Source organism: Perca fluviatilis, chromosome 13, assembly GCF_010015445.1.
Source record: "Perca fluviatilis chromosome 13, GENO_Pfluv_1.0, whole genome shotgun sequence".
NCBI classification, from domain to species: Eukaryota; Metazoa; Chordata; class Actinopteri; order Perciformes; family Percidae; genus Perca; species Perca fluviatilis.
Window position 1 is genome coordinate 1,716,530 of NC_053124.1, and position 21,763 is coordinate 1,738,292.

Genomic DNA, 21,763 nt, shown 5'->3' on the forward strand with positions numbered 1-21,763 from the left:
AACCAGAGATTCAGCAGACCTGACAGACTGAGGGAGAAGATTCCAAGGGGTTGGAGCTAAAATGCCAAAGGCACGATCACCTTTGGTCTTGTAGGAGCCATAAAGCAACCCATGTGGTGATAGGCTAACGAACGTTACCACGTGTTCACATTCTCCTTGTTGCAGCTGCAACATGAAGTCTCCCCTGTTGTATTCTGTTGCATTTAGGAGTGCAGTTTCTGTGAGGACGCCCGTTTTGCCAGGACGGGTGTGTGCATCAGCTGTGATGCAGGAATGTGTCGCTCCTATTTCCATGTCACCTGTGCACAGAGGGAAGGGCTCCTGTCAGAGGCTGCAGCAGAGGAGGTAAGCGCTTCACTTTTCTAAGGGGTGGAAACAAAGTTTTAGGTTCTATGCTGCTCGGCGGCTGTTCAAATGACAAACCGAAGTGAAGCAATATTCAAGGAGTTGAGGTTTTAGAATGTAGAGACAAAACACCAAACACAAGGAAAGACCAGCTTATCTGTGTTCAGATCACATAGGACGGTTAAGCTGAAGTACGGAAATATAATTAAAGTTTTAGGTAAAGTCATTGGTAACATGTAACTTCAGGGTAACAAATCTAAAAATATTTTTTTTGTAAATGTATATAGACCGTATTGATATAGCGCTTTTCTAGTCTTAACGACAGGAACCATTAACACTAATTCATACACTGTGGCCGAGGCTGCCGTACAAGGTGCCACCTGTTCATCAGATAAACATTCACACACATTTACACACCAATAATGGAACAACATCGGGAGCAGTTCGGGGTTCAGTGGACAGTGGCCCAAGGACACTTCGACATGAGACTGCAGGGCCAGGGATCGAACCACCAACTTTCCAATTGGTAGACGACCGCTCTACCACCTGATCCACCACTCTACCACCTGAGCCACAGCCAAAATAATGTTGTACCTTACAGAGACAGTCTGTAATGCATGTGTTTTTGTTTCCTCCAGGATATTGCTGATCCATTTTTTGCGTACTGCAAACAGCACGCAGACCGCTTTGACAGGAAGTGGAAAAGGAAGAATTATCTGGCCCTCCAGTCCTACTGTAAGGTCTCTGTGCAGGAGAGAGAGAAACAGCTTACTCCTGAAGCTCAGGTAATGTTCATTCATTCAGATCAGCAGCAGCACAACAACTGTTGAACATGTGCATGTGTGTTTATACCTCTATTCCATTCACCCTTTCTTTTACGCATTGACTCGAGCAGCAATTTTCTCCCAGACCAATTCTCGCTATTTTGCAGCAGCCGCTATGTTGCTTTTTTAACTAAATACATGTTCAAACTCGCTGTATGTGTGCATGAGTATTATGGTGAATCTTAGTATCATGGCTCCATTCATGCTGCCTTTTTATTGTGGTGGTGCCCGCGCTTACCTCGGAGTCAACCTACTCTGAGTTGATTAAACTCAAATCAGCTGTTATTGAACCGAAAACTCAGAGTTTCCCATCTCAGGATAAATCAACACAGATATCAGGGTTAGACTCAGTTTGTTAAAACTCCTTCCTAAAATGGGCCCCTGCTATTCTCTTAAAGAGATCGACGCACACACCAACACACAAGTATAAACTTCAGGCCACTTACGTAGGCTACAGAGAAAGTACGTGGAGCTTCCGTAGGACCATAAATATTTAATTCAATTTTCAATTTGTTCAATAAAAGTGTTTGAAATGATTGCCTTTCTTTTGTTTTAAATTAAATGTGTTGTATTTGAGCAGAATACTGAAAGCAGTAGAAAGGCAGAACTGAGTACATTTTAATGTTTGTTTATGGCAAGTTATATCGTTATCGCTATATTCAACAACGTTATCGCATATTGCATATTTTCCTCATATCGTGCAGCCCTAATTTACATGAAATGCAGGTATTAGTATTTATTAGTTGATTCTGTGGGGAGTACGTGAACATGTGTGGATCCCCCCCGCAGGCCCGAATCACTACCCGCCTGCAGCAGTACAGGGCCAAAGCAGAGCTGTCCAGGAACACTCGGCCTCAGGCGTGGGTGCCCCGGGAGAAGCTGCCGCGACCTCTGACCTCCAGTGCCTCAGCCATCAGGAAGCTGATGAGGAAGGCAGAGCTGATGGGCATCAGCACCGACATTTTCCCGGTGGACACGTCTGACGCCAATGCCAGCTTGGACGGACGCAGGAAACACAAGCAGCCCGCCCTCACAGCAGACTTCGTCAACTACTACCTGGGTGAGGAAACTCATATTCCGCTCCAGTCACGTCAATAGTGTTGCTTTTATTTTTTTATTTAACCTTTATTTATAAAGGTAATCGCATTGAGACACAGGGTCTCATTCTCAAGAGAGACCTGTTAGGGACAATACACAACATCAGTTACAGACAGACCAACAGATTACAATAGTTTACACAAGATTTACTATATACAATATTTCTAAACAATTCCACTTTCTACCTGGCAGAGGCTGATTTACCAAGGGATCCTTTTAAAAGGTGTAGCAACTTTACAGTTGATTATTAGCTGATATTTAATCCGGCGAGTCGCAGAGCTGAGGTTTTACAATAACTCTAGTAACGTTACGAGGCAGAAAGCCAGCCGCTAAATGAGTCAGATTAACTTCATGCTTCATCCACACAAAGCACACTGCTATCTCCACGAGTGACATCTGTATTCGGCTCGTTTTCTGTGAACGATGTGGCGAGGAGGTAACGTTAAGGTAGAGTTAGCAAGCTAATGGTTGCCAACTAACACCGGCTGGCTCGCCGTGCTTACATGCTGCATCGCTTACAGAGAATGAGCTGAACAGCGGGCTGGGTCTAACGTTAGCGCCCCCTGACCTGCTGCCGCTGGGACTAACGTTAGCGCCCCCCCTGACCTGCTGCCGCTGGGTCTAACGTTAGCGCCCCCTGACCTGCTGCCGCTGGGACTAACGTTAGCGCCCCCCCTGACCTGCTGCCGCTGGATCTTACGTTAGCGCCCTCCTCACCTGCTGCCGCTGGGTCTAACGTTAGCGCCCCCCTGACCTGCTGCCGCTGGGTCTTACGTTAAGCGCCCCCTGACCTGCTGCCGCTGGGTCTTACGTTGGCGTCCCCCTGACCTGCTGCCGCTGGATCTTACGTTAGCGTCCCCCTGACCTGCTGCCGCTGGGTCTAACGTTAGCGTCCCCCTGACCTGCTGCCGCTGGATCTAACGTTAGCGCCCCCCCTGACCTGCTGCCGCTAGGTCTTACGATAGCGCCCCCCTGACCTGCTGCCGCTGGGTCTTACGTTAGCGCCCCCCTGACCTGCTGCCGCTGGGTCTTACGTTAGCGTCCCCCTGACCTGCTGCCGCTGGTTCTAACGTTAGCGTCCCCCTGACCTGCTGCCGCTGGGTCTAACGTTAGCGTCCCCCTGACCTGCTGCCGCTGGGTCTACGTTAAGCGCCCCCGACCTGCTGCCGCTGGGTCTTACGTTAAGCGCCCCCCTGACCTGCTGCCGCTGGGTCTTACGTTAGCGCCCCCCTGACCTGCTGCCGCTGGGTCTTACGTTAGCGTCCCCCTGACCTGCTGCCGCTGGTTCTAACGTTAGCGTCCCCCTGACCTGCTGCCGCTGGGTCTAACGTTAGCGCCCCCCTGACCTGCTGCCGCTGGGTCTAACGTTAGCTCCCCTGACCTGCTGCCGCTGGGTCTTACGTTAGCGCCCCCCTGACCTGCTGCCGCTGGGTCTTACGTTAGCGCCCCCCTGACCTGCTGCCGCTGGGTCTTACGTTAGCGCCCCCCTGACCTGCTGCCGCTGGGTCTAACGTTAGCGCCCCCCTGACCTGCTGCCGCTGGGTCTTACGTTAGCGTCCCCCTGACCTGCTGCCGCTGGATCTTACGTTAGCGTCCCCCAGACCTGCTGCCGCTGGGTCTAACGTTAGCGTCCCCCTGACCTGCTGCCGCTGGGTCTAACGTTAGCGCCCCTGACCTGCTGCCGCTAGGTCTTACGTTAGCGCCCCCCTGACCTGCTGCCGCTGGGTCTTACGTTAGCGCCCCCCTGACCTGCTGCGCGCTGGTTCTAACGTTAAGCGTCCCCTGACCTGCTGCCGCTGGGTCTAACGTTAGCGCCCCCCTGACCTGCTGCCGCTGGGTCTAACGTTAGCGCCCCCCTGACCTGCTGCCGCTGGGTCTTACGTTAGCGCCCCCCTGACCTGCTGCCGCTGGGTCTAACGTTAGCGCCCCCTCCCCGCCTGCTGCCGCTGGGTCTAACGTGCGCGCCCCTGACCTGTTGCCGCTGGGTCTAACGTTAGCGCCCCCGACCTGCTGCCGCTGGATCTTACGTTAAGCGCCCCTGACCTGCTGCCGCTGGGTCTTATGTTAAGCGCCCTGACCTGCTGCCACTGGGTCTACGTTAGCGCCCCCTGACCTGCTGCCGCTGGGTCTAACGTTAGCTCCCGCCCCTGACCTGCTGCCGCTAGGTCTTACGTTAGCGCCCCCCTGACCTGCTGCCGCTGGGTCTTACGTTAGCGTACCCTGACCTGCTGCCACTGGGTCTAACGTTAGCGCCCCCCTGACCTGCTGCCGCTGGGTCTTATGTTAGCGCCCCTCTGACCTGCTGCCGCTGGGTCTTATGTTAGCGCCCCCCTGACCTGCTGCCGCTGGGTCTTACGTTAGCATGCCCTGACCTGCTGCCACTGGGTCTAACGTTAGCGCCCCCCTGACCTGCTGCCGCTGGGTCTTATGTTAGCGCCCCTCTGACCTGCTGCCGCTGGGTCTTATGTTAGCGCCCCTCTGACCTGCTGCCGCTGGGTCTTACGTTAGCGCCCCCCTGACCTGATGCCGCTGGGTCTAACGTTAGCGCCCCCCCTGACCTGCTGCCGCTGGGTCTAACGTTAGCGCCCCCCTGACCTGCTGCCGCTGGGTCTAACGTTAGCGCCCCCCTGACCTGCTGCCGCTGGGTCTTACGTTAGCGCCCCTGACCTGCTGCGGGCCGGTGGCGTTAAGCGCCCTGACCTGCTGCCGCTGGGTCTAACGTTAACGCCCTGACCTGCTGCCGCTGGGTCTAACGTTAGCGTCCCCCTGACCTGCTGCCGCTGGGTCTTACGTTAGCGCCCCCCTGACCTGCTGCCGCTGGGTCTTACGTTGGCGTCCCCTGACCTGCTGCCGCTGGATCTTACGTTAGCGTCCCCCTGACCTGCTGCCGCTGGGTCTAACGTTAATTCAATTCAATTCAATTCAATTCAATTTTATTTATAGTATCAAATCATAACATAAGTTATCTCGAGACACTTTACAGATAGAGTAGGTCTAGACCACACTCTATAATTTACAAAGCCCCAACAATTCCAACAATTCCAGTAATTCCCTCAAGAGCAAGCAGTACGACAGTGGCGAGGAAAAACTCCCTCTTGGGAAGAAACTCGGCCAGACCCAGGCTCTTGGTAGGCGGTGTCTGACGGCCGGTTGGGGTGTGATGAACAGTGGCGATAGTAGTCACATTAATAATGGAACAGTGACTGGATGTAGCGGGAAGCTGCAGGGTTCAGCAGGACGCAGCATGACATTGCAGGGCATCGCTGAGCTCAGCAGGGAATGCAGCAGGACCACGGCGACAGCTGCAACCAGGGTCTTGGGCGCCAACGTTCTCCAAGGAAATGACGCGCGGGGGAAAAAGCATAAGGACTCGGGGAGTAAACTCCCCAGAAGCTAGGATTAGTAACAAGCATTTCTGGGACGGGCTGCACACAAATAGTAATAGTAATAGTAACAGTAATAGAAACAGTAATAGAAAGGGAGAGGAGAGAGCAGCTCAGTGTGTCAAAGGAAGGAAGTCCCCCGGCAGTCTAGGACTATAACAGCGTAACTATAACAGGTAACTAAGAGAGACAGGTCATAAGGAGAGGTAGCTTTTTCGGGCTTAGAACTCTCCCCCTGCCGGATCTGGCTTGGCTGGCCTGCCTCCCTCTACTTTGTTATGTATTATTAATCTAACAATTATGAAGAGAAGCAGTTGGGCCAGTTAGGTGAACACTGCAACTCCTCACTCCCTAACTATAAGCTTTATCAAATAGGAGAGTTTTAAGTTCATTCTTGAATGAGGTGACAGTTTCTGCCCCCCGAACCCAGATCGGGAGCTGGTTCCATAGGAGAGGAGCCTGATAACTGAAGGCTCTAGCTCCCATTCTACTTTTAGAGACTCTAGGTACCACCAGTAACTCTGCATTCTGGGAGCGCAGTGTTCTAGTGGGACAATAGGGTATTAGGAGCTCTTCTAGATATGATGGTGCTAGACCATTTAGAGCTTTGTAGGTCAAGAGAAGGACTTTAAACTCAATCCTGGATTCAACAGGAAGCCAATGCAGAGAAGCTAATACAGGAGAAATATGATCTCTTTTCTTAGTTCTTGTGAGAACAGCGCTGCAGCATTCTGGATCAGCTGGAGAGTCTTAAGAGACTTATTTGAGCAACCTGACAGTAGGGAATTACAATAGTCCAGCCTGGAAGTAACAAATGCATGGACTAGTTTTTCAGTCGGTTTTTGGACAGGGATATTCCTAATTTTGGCAATGTTAACGAAGATGAAAAAAGGCTGTTCTTGAGGTTTGTTTTAGATTGGCATTAAAGGATATATCCTGATCAAAGATAACTCCTAAATTTCTAACAGTGGTGCTGGAGGCCAGGGCAACACCATCCAGAGTAGCTATATCTCTAGATAATGAAGTTCGGAGGTGTTTAGGGCCCAGCACAATAACTTCAGTTTTGTTAGGGTTTAACATCAGAAAATTATAGGTCATCCAGGATTTTATATCCTTAATGCACTCTTGAAATTTTGCTAGCTGACTGGTTTCGTCTGGTTTGATTGACAAGTATAATTGGGTGTCATCCCGCATAACAGTGAAAGTTAATTGAGTGTTTTCTAATAATATTGCCTAGAGGAAGCATATATAAGGAGAATAGAATTGGTCCAAGCACTGAGCCTTGAGGAACCCCATGGCTAACTTTAGCGTACTTGGAGGATTTATCATTAACATTCACAAATTGAGATCGATCAGAGAAATAGGACCTAAACCAACTCAGAGCAATTCCTTTAATGCCAACCAAGTGTTCCAATCTCTGTAACAGGATTGAATGGTCAATTGTGTCAAATGCAGCACTAAGATCTAGTAAAACAAGAATGGAGACAAGACCTTTGTCTGCAGCAGTTAAAAGGTCGTTAGTAATTTTCACCAGTGCCGTCTCTGTGCTATGATTCTTTCTAAATCCTGATTGAAAGTCATCAAATAAACTGTTGCTATGTAGAAAAGTCGCTAACTGATTAGCAACCACCTTCTCAAGGATCTTGGATAGAAAAGGAAGGTTAGATATAGGTCTATAGTTTGCTAAGACCTCAGGATCCAGGTTGGGTTTTTCAGAAGAGGTTTTATCACAGCTACTTTAAATGACTGTGGTACATAACCTGTTAATAGAGACATATTGATCATATCTAGTAATGAGGTGTTAACCACAGGTAATGCTTCTTTGAGTAGTCTCGTTGGGATGGGGTCCAAGAGACAGGTAGATGGCTTAGCTGAGGATATCTTTAAAATTAATTGTTGAAGATCTATAGGATAAAAGCAGTCTAAATGTGGAAGTTCAGTTGTGTAAAATGTGATGAATTTTATCTCTAATTGTTGTAATTTTATCATTGAAGAAGCTCATGAAGTCATCACTACTCATAGCTAGAGGAATAGATGGCTCAGTAGAGCTGTGGCTATCTGTCAGCCTGGCGACAGTGCTGAAAAGAAACCTTGGGTTGTTCTTGTTTTCTTCTATTAGTGATGAGTAATAGTCTGATCTGGCCTTTCTTAGGGCCTTCCTATAGGTTTTGAGACTTTCTTGCCAATCCAAACGAGATTCTTCCACCTTGGTGGAACGCCACTACATTCGAGGTTTCGCGAGATTTGTTTTAATTTGCGAGTTTGGGAGTTATACCAAGGTGCTAGTTTCCTTTGCTTCATCATCTTCTTTTTCAGGGAGCGGCGGAGTCTAAGGTTAGATCCGTAGGCATGTCGTAATACCGTCTACAAATGCATCAATTTGAGAGGGACTGAGGTTAACATACAGGTCCTCTGTTATGTTAAGGCATGACATAGAGTCGAATGCTGTTGGAATATCTTCTTTAAATTTAGCTATAGCACTGTCAGATAAGCATCTGGTGTAGGAGCTTTTATCTAATTTAATATAATCAGGTAGTAAGAATTCGAAAGTGATTAAAGAATGATCTGATAATACCGAATTCTGCGAAAATATTATTAAATCCTCAATTTCAATACCATATGCCAGCACAAGGTCGGGGTGTGGTTAAAACAGTGCGTCGCCTTGTGTGCACTCTGACTGAAACCGATTGAATCCAGTAATGAGTTGAAAGCAGTACTAAGGCTGTCATTGTCAACGTCCACATGGATATTAAAATCACCTACAAGAAGTACTTGGTCTGATTTAAGGACTAAACATGATAAAAACTCTGAGAATTCAGATAAAAATTCAGAATACGGACCTGGAGCCCTGTAAATAACAACGAATATAATTGGCTGTAATGTTTTCCATTTTGGATGTTGAAGATTAAGAACAAGACTTTCAAATGAGTTATAATGTAATTTAGGTTTAGGAGTAATTAGCAGGCTTGCATCAAAGATGGCTGCAACTCCCTCCTCGGCCTGAGCCTCTAGGAATTTGAGTATTAATATGGCTGGGAGGAGTGGCTTCATTTAGACTAACATAGTCTTCATGGCCCAGCCAGGTTTCAGTAAGACAAAATAAATCAATTTTATTGTCTGATATCAACTCGTTTACCAGTACTGCTTTAGAAGACAGAGATCTAATATTTAATAGTCCACATCTAATTTTCCTATTTTGTTCTATTGCAGTAGTTTTAATTCCAATTAGGTTGTTAAGTATAGCGCATCTTTTGTTTACCTTTGATTTAACCGATCTGAAGCGGGGGACAGACACCGTGCTTATTAGACCATGAGTGGGGCGACTGCTCCAACGGAAGCACAGAGGGGCGGTAGCACTGCACCTCTGATTACTAATATCAAACTTAGGTTGTCATGGTTTATGTCTGATAAACTTCGTTCAGATTTTTGATATGAGAGCGGCACCGTCCCAGGTGGGATGAATGCCGTCTCTCTCAATCAGACCAGGCTTTCCCCAGAACGCCCTCCAGTTATTCACATAGCCCACATCATTAGCTGGGCACCACCCCGACAACCAGCGGTGGAAGGATGACGTCCGGCTGTACATTTCATCATTGGTCAGGTTTGGCAGGGGTCCAGAGAAAACTACTGAGTCCGACATTGTCTTTGCGTATGCACAAAGTGACTCAACATTCATTTTAGTGATCTCCGATTTACGACCATTACCACCTACGTGAAGTATGATCTTACTGTATTTACGGTTCTTTTTGCCAGCAGTTTTAGATGGGTTTCTATATGGCCCGCTCCAGCCCCGGGGCACATATGACCGTAGGTAGGCCTACTGTACCGCCCGGGGCCGCTGGCTTCACATATCGCAGTATAGAGCTCCCAATAACCAGAACTGGCTTCTCAGCGGGTGTATCGCTGAGTAGGAGAACCTGTTAGAGAGGCGAAGACGCTCCGGTTTAAGCGACCGTCATCATGTGCACTCCCTGGTCTAGATCTAACGTCACGCTTCCCCGGACAGTCACCCACTCCGCCCGGCTGCTTCGGGGTCTGCGCGGGGACAGCTAGCAGAAGCTACAGAACGTTAAGCGCCCCTGACCTGCTGCCGCTGGGTCTTACGTTTAGCGTCCCCTGACCTGCTGCCGCTGGATCTAACGTTAACGCTTCGACCTGCCTGCCGCTAGGTCTTACGATAGCGCCCCCTGACCTGCTGCCGCTGGGTCTTACGTTAAGCGCCCCTGACCTGCTGCCGCTGGGTCTTACGTTAGCGTCCCCTGACCTGCTGCCGCTGGTTCTAACGTTAGCGTCCCCTGACCTGCTGCCGCTGGGTCTAACGTTAAGCGTCCCCCTGACCTGCTGCCGCTGGGTCTACGTTAAGCGCCCCTGACCTGCTGCCGCTGGGTCTTACGTTAAGCGCCCCTGACCTGCTGCCGCTGGGTCTTACGTTACGCCCCTGACCTGCTGCCGCTGGGTCTTACGTTAACGTCCCCTGACCTGCTGCCGCTGGTTCTAACGTTAGCGTCCCCCTGACCTGCTGCCGCTGGGTCTAACGTTAAGCGCCCCTGACCTGCTGCCGCTGGGTCTAACGTTAGCTCCCCTGACCTGCTGCCGCTGGGTCTTACGTTAAGCGCCCCTGACCTGCTGCCGCTGGGTCTACGTTAAGCGCCCCGACCTGCTGCCGCTGGGTCTTACGTTAGCGCCCCTGACCTGCTGCCGCTGGGTCTAACGTTAGCGGCCCCTGACCTGCTGCCGCTGGGTCTTACGTTAAGCTTCCCCCTGACCTGCTGCCGCTGGATCTTACGTTAGCGTCCCCAGACCTGCTGCCGCCGGGTCTAACGTTCGCGTCCCCTGACCTGCTGCCGCTGGGTCTAACGTTAAGCGCCCCTGACCTGCTGCCGCTAGGTCTTACGTTACGCCCCTGACCTGCTGCCGCTGGGTCTTACGTTAGCGCCCCCCTGACCTGCTGCCGCTGGTTTTACGTTAGCGTCCCCTGACCTGCTGCCGCTGGGTCTAACGTTAAAGCGCCCCCTGACCTGCTGCCGCTGGGTCTAACGTTAGCGCCCCTGACCTGCCCGCTGGGTCTTACGTTACGCCCCCTGACCTGCTGCCGCTGGGTCTAACGTTAGGCGCCCCCCCCTCCCCGACCTGCTGCCGCTGGGTCACGTTAAGCGCCCTGACCTGTTGCCGCTGGGTCTAACGTTAGCGCCCCCGACCTGCTGCCGCTGGATCTTACGTTAGCGCCCCTGACCTGCTGCCGCTGGGTCTTATGTTAGCGCCCCCTGACCTGCTGCCACTGGGTCTACGCTTAGCGCCCCTGACCTGCTGCCGCTGGGTCACGTTAAGCGCCCTGACCTGCTGCCGCTGGGTCTTACGTTACGCGCCCCTGACCTGGCTCCGCGGGTCTTACGTTAAGCGTACCCTGACCTGCTGCCACTGGGTCTAACGTTAGGGGCCCTGACCTGCTGCCGCTGGGTCTTATGTTAGCGCCCTCTGACCTGCTGCCGCTGGGTCTTATGTTAGCGCCCCCCTGACCTGCTGCCGCTGGGTCTTACGTTAGCGTACCCCTGACCTGCTGCCACTGGGTCTAACGTTAGCGCCCCCCTGACCTGCTGCCGCTGGGTCTTATGTTAGCGCCCTCTGACCTGCTGCCGCTGGGTCTATGTTGTTAGCGCCCTCTGACCTGCTGCCGCTGGGTCTTACGTTAGCGCCCCTGACCTGATGCCGCTGGGTCTAACGTTAGCGCCCCTGACTGCTGCTGCCGCTGGGTCTAACGTTAAGCGCCCCTGACCTGCTGCCGCTGGGTCTAACGTTAGCGCCCCCCTGACCTGCTGCCGCTGGGTTACTGCGTTGGCGCCCCTGACCTGCTGCCGCTGGGTCTAACGTTAGCGCCCCTGACCTGCTGCCGCTGGGTCTACGTTAGCGCCCCTGACCTGCTGCCGCTGGGTCTAACGTTAAGCGTCCCCTGACCTGCTGCCGCTGGGTCTTACGTTAGCGCCCTGACCTGCTGCGCTGGGTCTTACGTTAAGCGCCCCTGACCTGTTGCCGCTGGGTCTTACGTTAGCGCCCCCCTGACCTGCTGCCGCTGGGTCTAACGTTAGCGCCCTGACCTGCTGCCGCTTGGTCTTACGTTAAGCGCCCTGACCTGCTGCCGCTGGGTCTTACGTTAAGCGCCCCTGACCTGTTGCCGCTGGGTCTTACGTTAGCGCCCTGACCTGCTGCCGCTGGGTCTAACGTTAGCGCCCTGACCTGCTGCCGCTGGGTCTTACGTTAAGCGCCCTGACCTGCTGCCGCTGGGTCTTACGTTAAGCGTACCCTGACCTTTGTGCCGCTGGGTCTACGTTACGCGCCCTGACCTGTTGCCGCTGGGTCTACGTTAAGCCGCCCCCTGACCTGCTGCCGCTGGATCTTATGTTAGCGTCCCCCTGACCTGCTGCCGCTGGTCTTACGTTAGCGTACCCTGACCTGCTGCCACTGGGTCTAACGTTAAGCCCCCTGACCTGCTGCCGCTGGGTCTACGTTAAGCCCCCTGACCTGCTGCCGCTGGTGCCACGTTAAGCGCCCGACCTGCTGCCGCTGGGTCTAACGTTAGCGTCCCCTGACCTCCTGTTTGAGTTTTACCTTGTCCAGTGGGGCAAGTAAATTTGTCTTCCACTTGCCCTACAAAAAATCCACTTGTCCGGAGAAGCGGACAAGCCTTAATGTCGAGCCCTGCTGTAAATGTTCTATGTTGTATTACTGTGCTGCAGAGTGGCCTGTAATCAATGACAAAACGATGCCATGTGGCAGAAAAAAAGTTGTATTACGTTTACTGAGTATAAGGCCGGTTACACACTGGCTGCGTGGTGTGAGCGTGTCAGCTGCGTGGTGTGGCTCCCATGTTAACAGGTTAGAGCTTACACACTGCCTGCGTGACATGCACGTCTCAGGCGTGGCTCAAGCCGCTCCAAAAACGCGTGCATGCTTGAAATAGAACCAACGCCTATTTTTCACGCAACATGCAAGCGTGTTGGAAGCGTTTCCAGGCAAAATAGAATAGGAAAAGATGTTTATGTCATTTAGACACAAATACATATTAATAAATGACATGTTGATGTTTGAAAGTCTCTAGGTTTTGATATAAATGCAGATATATAAATGTAATAAAAAAAATCAATTTTCTAATATTGCACCTGTCAATACAGAAGGAAATATTCTGCAGCCTATTTTCCCGTCACTACTGCCGATGTTGTGTTTGCTGTAATCAGATCAGTATATATTTATGTTTAACATGGTATTTCATTTTATCAATGGAAATGTGTACAGACAAGGCTAGCAGCAGCGCCGCGTCAGACATGTTTCTGGTGTGTAAAGACATAGAAAAGTCCACGCAGCTGATACGCAACAGAAACTCCACGCTCACGCCACGCAGCCAGTGTGTTATCGGCCTAACTGCTCGATTATGGAAAAAAATATAATCACGATCATTTCGATCAATATTGAAATCACGATAATTTATCACGATTACTTGTTGACTTCTGGAAAGATGTTGCAATTATTGAACTTAAAAACAGTGGAAAAAGTTAAATCAACAGAAACATTTTTTGCCTTAAAGTGCCCATATTATGCTCATTTCAGGTTCATAATTGTATTTAGAGATTGTACCAGAATAGGTTTACATGGTTTAATTTTCAAAAAACACCATATTTTTGTTGTACTGCACATTGCTGCAGCTCCTCTTTTCACCCTGTGTTCAGGTCTCTGTTTTAGCTACAGAGTGAGACATCTCACTTCTGTTCCATCTTTTTTGGCAATTGCACATGCTCAGTAGCTAGGTAAGGATCACATCAGCTAGTTGCTTGTTTCTACTTCAGTCAGTACAAGGCAGGATTAGCCGGGAGACTTCTTCTAAACACACTCAAAACAGCGTGGATGTTTTTTTCTAAGTTTGTATGCGTGTGGAAGCACCAGAGACACAAAATAACACCCCAAAAGTGATTTTTTTCATAATATGGGCACTTTAATACTTAATACTAAACTTTATTTTTTCAAGAGAAAATAAGAGTTTACTTGCAAAACGTAATGAGCTAAATAATAGTTTTTGTCATTTTTGTGATCATTGGGAGCCAAAATCATAATCACGATTAAATTTCGATGAATTGCACAGCCGTAGCCCTCTCTGCTTTTATTGTTTCAGAACAAAGGCAGAGCGTTTCTTAAAGAAAGAAGCAAATGCACAGGTTTAAATGCCATTGTAAATGCAATTATTGTATACAATACAAACAAAATATGTATTTAATGCAGTCAGCCTGTATTTAAAAAGCAGCAGGGACACAAGCAGCACTGTTTTCCTTTTTTTTTTCTTTTCCTCCTCTATTCTCCTTTACAGCTGCCAAAAGAAGAGCACTGGGCTTAAAACGTGATGCTAATCTGTATGTTTGCTCTTAAAACGTGATGCTAATCTGTATGTTTGCTCTTAAAACGTGATGCTAATCTGTATGTTTGCTCTTAAAACGTGATGCTAATCTGTATGTTTGCTTTAAAACGTGATGCTTATCTGTATGTTTGCTCTTCTGGTTGTCTTGTGCTCCATGCACTTCAATTTATAGATATGCATTTAAAGCATCAATGACATTTTAGGAAACTTCTAATCTTTTTCTAATCTCTTATTTTTTAGATCCAAAGTGCAGGAATGGTATCATGATTGTAATTTTCTCAAAGCTAAAATGGTTTTAGCATTTATCTCCATACTGTACAGTGTTTTCCATAGGTTTGTGGAAGACTTAGCTGCGCATACTTGGAGGGGGGTTTTTGTGGTCTTTCCTCAAAAAAATTTGATGTTTTTCAATGAAAAAAATATATGCAATTTGACATCATTTTGGACCATTATTTTCACCATATCTGTGTCTAAAATGTTGGAAAAACTAGAGCAGATAATAGATAACACTCCAAAAACTTAAAGACAGAACTTAAAGCTAAACAAGTACAACTACAGTCATTAGATCTGAGAAACGTATTTTAGTTAGTTTTATGCTTTTTTCGCTGTTTTTGGTGCTTTTATTGCATTTTTTTTTTGCTGCATTTCACATTAATTCAGCAGCTTAGGTGCTGCCAAAAATGACTCAGATGCTGCACCTAAGACTTTTGATGGCAGGAAAAAACCTTGCTGTATATCATTTACCTGTTGTACACAGGGTAAGTTATTGTGTAAATGCTGTGTAAAGGCATTTTCTCCCCAAATAAATGATCATGATGCCAGATGTGTGAGACGCCATGCCAGTAACCTTGAGAGCACACTCCATTAGCCTGCAGCAGAGAGCATATCTGCCATCAGTACACTCTCTCATGTGCTTTTTCCTGTATATAGATTGTGATCGTGCTATTGATTTTTGTCCCATTGATATTCAGAGCGGAACATGCGAATGATCCAGATCCAGGACAACATCTCTGAACAGAAGAACTTAAAAGACAAGCTGGAGAGCGAGCAAGAAAAACTGCACGTGGAGTACAACAAGGTGAGCAGCACAATCCACAACCACAGAAAATGGCTCATTATAACATATATACTTTATAGTAAGTATCATTATTAGGCAGTTATTCAAACACAAATAATTACACAAACAAGACTATGTGAACAAAGAATTATCACCACATAGGAAAACACCTGGGGTCTTATTTATAACCATTGCATACCCACAAAACGGGTCCTAACGAGGTGAACGCCACTTCCCACGCAAAAGTGTGATCTATAAAAACAAACTTTCCGGTGGAGATGCGCACCAGTAGGTTAACTCTGACCCATGCGTACGAACACTTTGGAGACGGGGAAATTGGCAACGCAGATGGTGAGGGTGTTAATTGAAGCCATGTTGTATAATGATGCCTCTCACACATTTCACCATTTCACCAAACATCAAAAGTTAATTATAGATCCGCATTATCATAGACATTCAAACCAGCAGTCTTATATGTGCTTGCACTTGTAGTCAGCCATAACTTTTGTAAAAGATACAAGCCAACTCAAATCTTAAATCATAGTCTGCTCAATATTTCATCAGCGCTATTTCACCAGCACATTTCCCACCCCCCGGAGCACAGAGCAGCTGGACCGTGGTGAGAAATCGTTGTAGAAATCCAAGATTACGTCATGGAGGTGGAAACCGATGGCGCGTTAATGGCCCACCAGCGCAAACAAACGTCGGGGGCGGTGCTTATAAAACCCTTAAAGTGTCTGCCGGTTCTAGTGTTAATGAGACATGAATGCATACAGATGGGGAAAGAGAGGAGGAGAGGGGAGCTTAGTGCATTTACATGCACAGCAGTAACCAGGGTCTGGTCTTGCGCCGGTTAAGTGAGCAACCGGGCTATGCCAGTTCTCCACGTATACATGAGCGGGGCAGAATGGGAAGAATGACCTCCGGTACAGTAGGTGGCGCTCTGCCAACGCACAACTTGCTTTTTCTTCTGGTTGACCTACAGGACACAGAACGGCTACTAAATTAGTCAAATTTAACAACTTAATGTTTAATTCACACACTCATTCACACAGCGTAGGAAAGCACAGTGTTCTCGCCAGATGCATGTGCAGATGCTTAACCAGATCATACCTCCGATTAAGGTGTATACATGCAGAAATACCCCAGTTACTGAAGGAGTTCTCTAGGTCCGTTAACCAGGTTATGAGAACTCAGATTTTAACCGTAAGGTGTTTGAGAAATCGGGGTATTGTCTTAACACACTGATTCAGTGCCTTTACATGCGGGTTAAATCCCCCGGCAGTCTCAACCTAGCATAACAAAGGGTTGGTCCAAGGCAAACCTGCTTAAGGTTCAACAGGAGAGGAGCCTGATAGCTGAAGGCTCTGGCTCCCATTCTACTTGTAGAGACTCTAGGAACCACAAGTAACTCTGCATTCTGGGAGCGCAGTAATCTAGTGGGGCAATAAGGTACTATGAGCTCTTCAAGATATGCTTGACCATTAAGAGCTTTGTAGGTCAGGAGAAGGATTTTAAATTCAATCCTGGATTTTACAGTGCAAGGAAGCTAATACGGGAGAAATACCATCTCTTTCCTAGTTATTGTTAGTACATGCGCCTCAGCATTCAGCACCAACTGGACAATTTGAAGGCAATTATTGGAGCAACCTGATAATAAGGAATTACAATAGTCAAGCCTCGAAGTAACAAATGCAAGGACTAATTTTTCTGCATCTTTTTGAGACCGGATGGGCCTACTTTTTGCAATGTTGCGCAGGTGAAAACAGGCAGTCCTTAGACGTTAGTTTTATGTGGTAATTAAAGGACATATTCTGATCAAAGATAGCTTGGAGATCCCACACGGCGGGGCTGGAAGACAGAGCAACGCCATCTAGAGCAGCTATATCTTTAGATAATGTGTATTGGACATGTTTGGGGCCAAGTACAATAACTTAAACTCTGAGTTTAACATCAGGAAATTGCAGATCATTGAGAGAATGTGTGAAACAAAACGCAACCAATCTGAATGTCAAGTGTAATATAGTTGTAGTAGATACTGTACTGTAGGCCATCCTACCTCATTTGTTCCCTCGGTTTCTTATCGACAATGTTTAGCTCAGTTTGTGCAAGTATGTCACCACATTAGATATGGCTTTACTGTGCTACGTGATAAAAACAGAATCCTGAGTGAGCCTTTCTCTCATCTCTCCTCAAACATGTGACCTCTGTCGAGACTGCCGCTCCATCTGTCGACATGAGGAAGGGAGTAGAGCAGCAGAGTAAAAGTCACAAGAGTTAATGTTGCGTCCAGTCTTCTGCCGTGCGTTATTAATGGAGTGTGTGTTGCTAATTGCTCTGCTTGAGCTGCTCTTACATGACTTTGGCCTTGGAGAAAATGCCAGTGGAAGAATGCCATTACAAGTCTGGCTTTGACTGATATATATTAGCAGAGCCCAGAACAACGTTTACTTTGTGGCTCAACTCTTGCAGATCATATGAAGTGTTAAAGTTACACTTACACTGCAAAATGACTTCAAAGGTTCACCTGCAACATAAGTGGCGCAACTGGAGACATTCTAATATTTATAAGGCTGGATTATAGTAGGGCTGATAAATATATTGTTTTTTTTTACCGTCATCGCAATATCAACTGGTGCAATAAACCCATCGTGAAAGGCTGCAACATATCGCGAACAACACTCTTTGTGTTAGTTGAAAGAAAATATTAGTAGAAAATGGCACTTTATCCTCTGAGGTCTAAGTGCATTTTCACACATCTTCTTAAATGTACCTTTTTAAGGTATTTGCATATAACTTATCCTCGTGTGTTTCATATAAAAAAATTTCAGAACAAACTCCGCTTTCCGTATAGTGACGCCCAGATTCTTTCTAGAGCAATGTGTACAGACATAATTTGGCGCTAAAGCTGAAACATTGATTCGCTGAATGTCGCTTTTTGAAAGTCCTCAAATCTCTTTTGAAAACAAACCTTAACTTATGATGTGTTGTACAAATTGTCAGTGCTTAAAATGTCTTAGGTTATACGTGATTAAAATAGTAAATAAATGTTGTAATAATGCTTTTTGAGTAGGAGTTTTCAATTCAATTTATAGTATCAAATTATAACAAGAGTTATCTCAAGACACTTAACAGATAGAGTAGGTCTAGACCACACTATAATTTGGAAAGTTTAACTTGAAAATGTAACTGTCATTCTTTTTTTGGTGGTGCCTTTTATATTCAATTCAATGTTTGTTTTCACAATATTTAACAACGTTATTGCATATTGCACACCATTTTACCATTTCCTTACAAATCCCAGATGATTGCAGGTTACAAGAATCTTTGAAAATTGGATAGGTAGGTAGGTAGGTACTTATACACCCTTAACAGTGTAAAATGAGTTTGAGTAGGAATGTATGTATATGTAACATATATGCTTAATTGTGTGTGTGTGTGTGTGTGTGTGTATGTTGTCCCCTCCTGCAGCTCTGCGAGTCCCTGGAGGAGCTGCTGAATGTGAATGGAGAGCTGCGGAGTGAAGGCCAGGCCATGTGGACTCTGCTGGGGGGCATCCTGGGCCAGGTACCACCCCCACTTGCTGCTCACACACCATTTCCCCCTTCTTCTGTCCCCTCCAACTTTCCATCCTACTCTCCACACACAGATTAGTTGTTGAGAAAGTTGACGGAACACTCTTGTTTATAGATTTCCTTTTTTAGCGTAGCAAGTATTTGTGATGGAGAGTTATCCAGATTGCGAGTAGCAGCCCTTATGGCCAATAGTAGGTTGAGACCACAGTCTGTAATAACCCGGCTTTTTATAAAAACCCTCTCATTTTGTTCTAAATGATTGACCTGTCATTTGCCATGAAGTCAGACCTGACTGTGGGGAAGTAAAAGCCGTCTCAAGCTTCTCGTTCCCATGGCAACCAATTGCCAAGATGTGCCACTGTGGCTGATGGGTTATTTAATGAATATGAACTCTACAAAAATAGACTGAGAGCTTTTTGTTGTTTGTCTGTTGGAACAGACTAGAACTTGATTTTACACACAAGTCACGGGGAGAATTTAGATAGGATGTCCCCGAGAAAATAACGTTGTCCTGCAGCATTTAGGTTTTTATGATGATAAACCAGCAGCGTCAGCCCAACACTCCTGTCTTAAAACTAAATCAGGTTTTCTGTAAAATGTTTGGTACATATTTTGGAAGTAATTGATCAGATAATAGAGTAAAACATATACATGAAGTAGAACTCGGTATTATGAAATGTTATAGTTAAAAGTTTAATTTAGTTGATTATTATTTAAGTAAGTCTTTATTTTAAATGCCCTTTTTCTAGCTAGAACTGCAGCAAAGTCTAAACATTTCCATGGTAACAGTGAGTTCCACCAATCAGAGATGTCGCTGTTACGCTAAGGATGGTGGGTAGTGTAGTATTTCTCAATAAGATCGCAAATTTAACATGTTTTTCTTGATTTCATACAGGCTTCTAGCCTCTACAGTAGCAGAAAATTTCATTTCACAACCTTAGCGCTCATGGTCAGTCTACCATGGATGGTTTAGACATTAAGGCTGGTCAAAATGAATGGGACTGAATATGAGATATGTCTTTTTGTTGTCCCTAATATTCTTAAGCCCTATTCACACAGGACTAGTATTACCAGATTTAGAAATTAAAATGCGGCGCATTCCCACGGAAAAATGCAAAGTCTGTCTTTTATTAAAATGTACTGACATTATCCCTGGATATGATATCAAGGCTCTGAGAGCCTCTTTCAGCCTGCATGTCATCCATCTCATCATCTTTCGAGATTTCGCTCTTCTGTTCTTCTGATGATCTTCTTCCATGCTGTGTAGCAAGATGAGCCTCCTGAATTTGCAACCAAAATGCTCTTAAAACAAATTCATAATTGCCAACGCAGCATTCATAATGCTCGAAAGGGGGGAAAAAAGGCAGGAAAGTGAGGAGAAAGCAAAAAACCTTGCCCAAAACAAAAATATGATCCCAAATCACAGAGATGCCAAGTCGCACGGTACTAATATTATCACATAACCTCTGTTTGGTGAAATATGGTAGGAAATTTGCAGAATTTTGTGAAATTTTTAATAGACAATTTACCGACATGGCACATTCGCACGGTAATCCGGTAAACTCACAGCAATCGCTAGTGTCTTGACGTCAAGGTTTAGAGGAAGCTGCTAACTCTGACCCCTTACCTAAAATCATTCAAGAAAACTGATATTTCCACCTTGGTGCCTGGGACAGTGTAGTCACTCCTTTGGGGTTTTATGTATATAAGTACCAGCTAAATCCATTTAAAACCTTATTAAAAGTACGGTCGTTGAGAGTATGAGCTGTGCTGATAAATGGTCAAATGATGTTAATGCGTTGGCGAGGCAGCAGAATGGACATGAACTAGAAGGGGTCTGGCAGTGAATCTGCAATGACCACCATAAATCACCTAATTATGAACATGCACAATTTAAGTAGCAACATCAGTCACAGCACCGCATGCTTTTGTGTCATCTATCTGCCACATTTTCATCTCCTATTTGTCATCCTGTCTGTGCATTTGCAGAAATTATTGATGTCCCCAACTGAGTCTCTCATCCCTCTTCCAGTACACAAGTCAGTGCTTTTGTTCCCGATGCTCCTGGAAGTTTAGCACTCCTGGCAACTTCACAAGAAAATACAGAAGACATTTTACACTTGTATGCATAAATGCCATGAGGCACAAACCGCTCCTAGGCAGCAGATATTATGATAGGGATAACTGTTATAGTCTAGTCCAGTTTAGTGTTGATCAACAGAAAAATAATTGCCAACTAGACATGCAAGCATATATGCTTGGTGTTTTAAGCCCTCTGATATCCAGGGTCCAGGTATCTGGCACGCTTCAGAACCGAAGGTGCTTTTGGGGCACTGAGGGCGACCAAGAGGCCAAGACCATCACTGAATAGGGCTTAAACAGGTGATTTGTTTATATATATGGTTGGCCAGGCCGACACGCCCGCCTGCAATGCACACTGCCAGTATTTGCTCCAGCATTGTCCTTTTAAGGTCCCCGGCGCGAGTCTCCCCCAACGACCCGCCCAGCATGCAAAAGCAAAATGTTAAATTTCCCATTGACATTGATTGAGTTATTAGCAAAACGCGTCTACGTTGATTATAGCGCAACCTAATGTTCGATCTTCACCAAATTTGGTACATTCTCTTGGAGTGGGATGTTGAACAATAATTCTAGTTTTGCTCTGATACCGATTATTTTGGCCGAGATATGCTGAAGTTTGTGTGTGGTAGCTAGCTACGAAATTTAGATTGGTCGGTAATTGCGAATAGTTTAACTTAGCAAAATTATTTTGATAACTTTTGAACCGTTCATGAGATATAAACTTTTTTTACTTGTAGTGCCCCCTAGAGGCCAATTTTTTAAAAATGTGTTAGGGAGCCCCAGACGGTCATGGCAAACAAGAATCTAAAGTTTTGCATTGATAGCATTTATTTTGGGTAAGACATGGCAAAGTTTGTGTTTTCGTAGCTAGCAACACAAATTTGTTCGTGTGTTTAGCGAGAAAGTTGCTGAAAGAAGAGAGCTATGAGCTACGCTCGAGTGAACTAGTGTACGTTAAATGTAAAGGGGATAATTAGCTATTGTAATGAAGAATATGACAA

The 21,763-nt window shown here is 46.5% G+C and overlaps 1 protein-coding gene across 1 annotated transcript in view; it reads left to right on the forward strand.

Moving 5' to 3' along the window:
* phf14 (PHD finger protein 14) overlaps nucleotides 1–21,763 on the forward strand; it is a 131,251-nt gene that overhangs the window by 23,856 nt on the left and 85,632 nt on the right. The window contains 5 exon segments of the mRNA XM_039819814.1: nucleotides 208–345; nucleotides 984–1,130; nucleotides 1,959–2,229; nucleotides 15,020–15,126; nucleotides 18,577–18,672. Coding sequence (XP_039675748.1) covers nucleotides 208–345; nucleotides 984–1,130; nucleotides 1,959–2,229; nucleotides 15,020–15,126; nucleotides 18,577–18,672 — 759 coding nt within the window.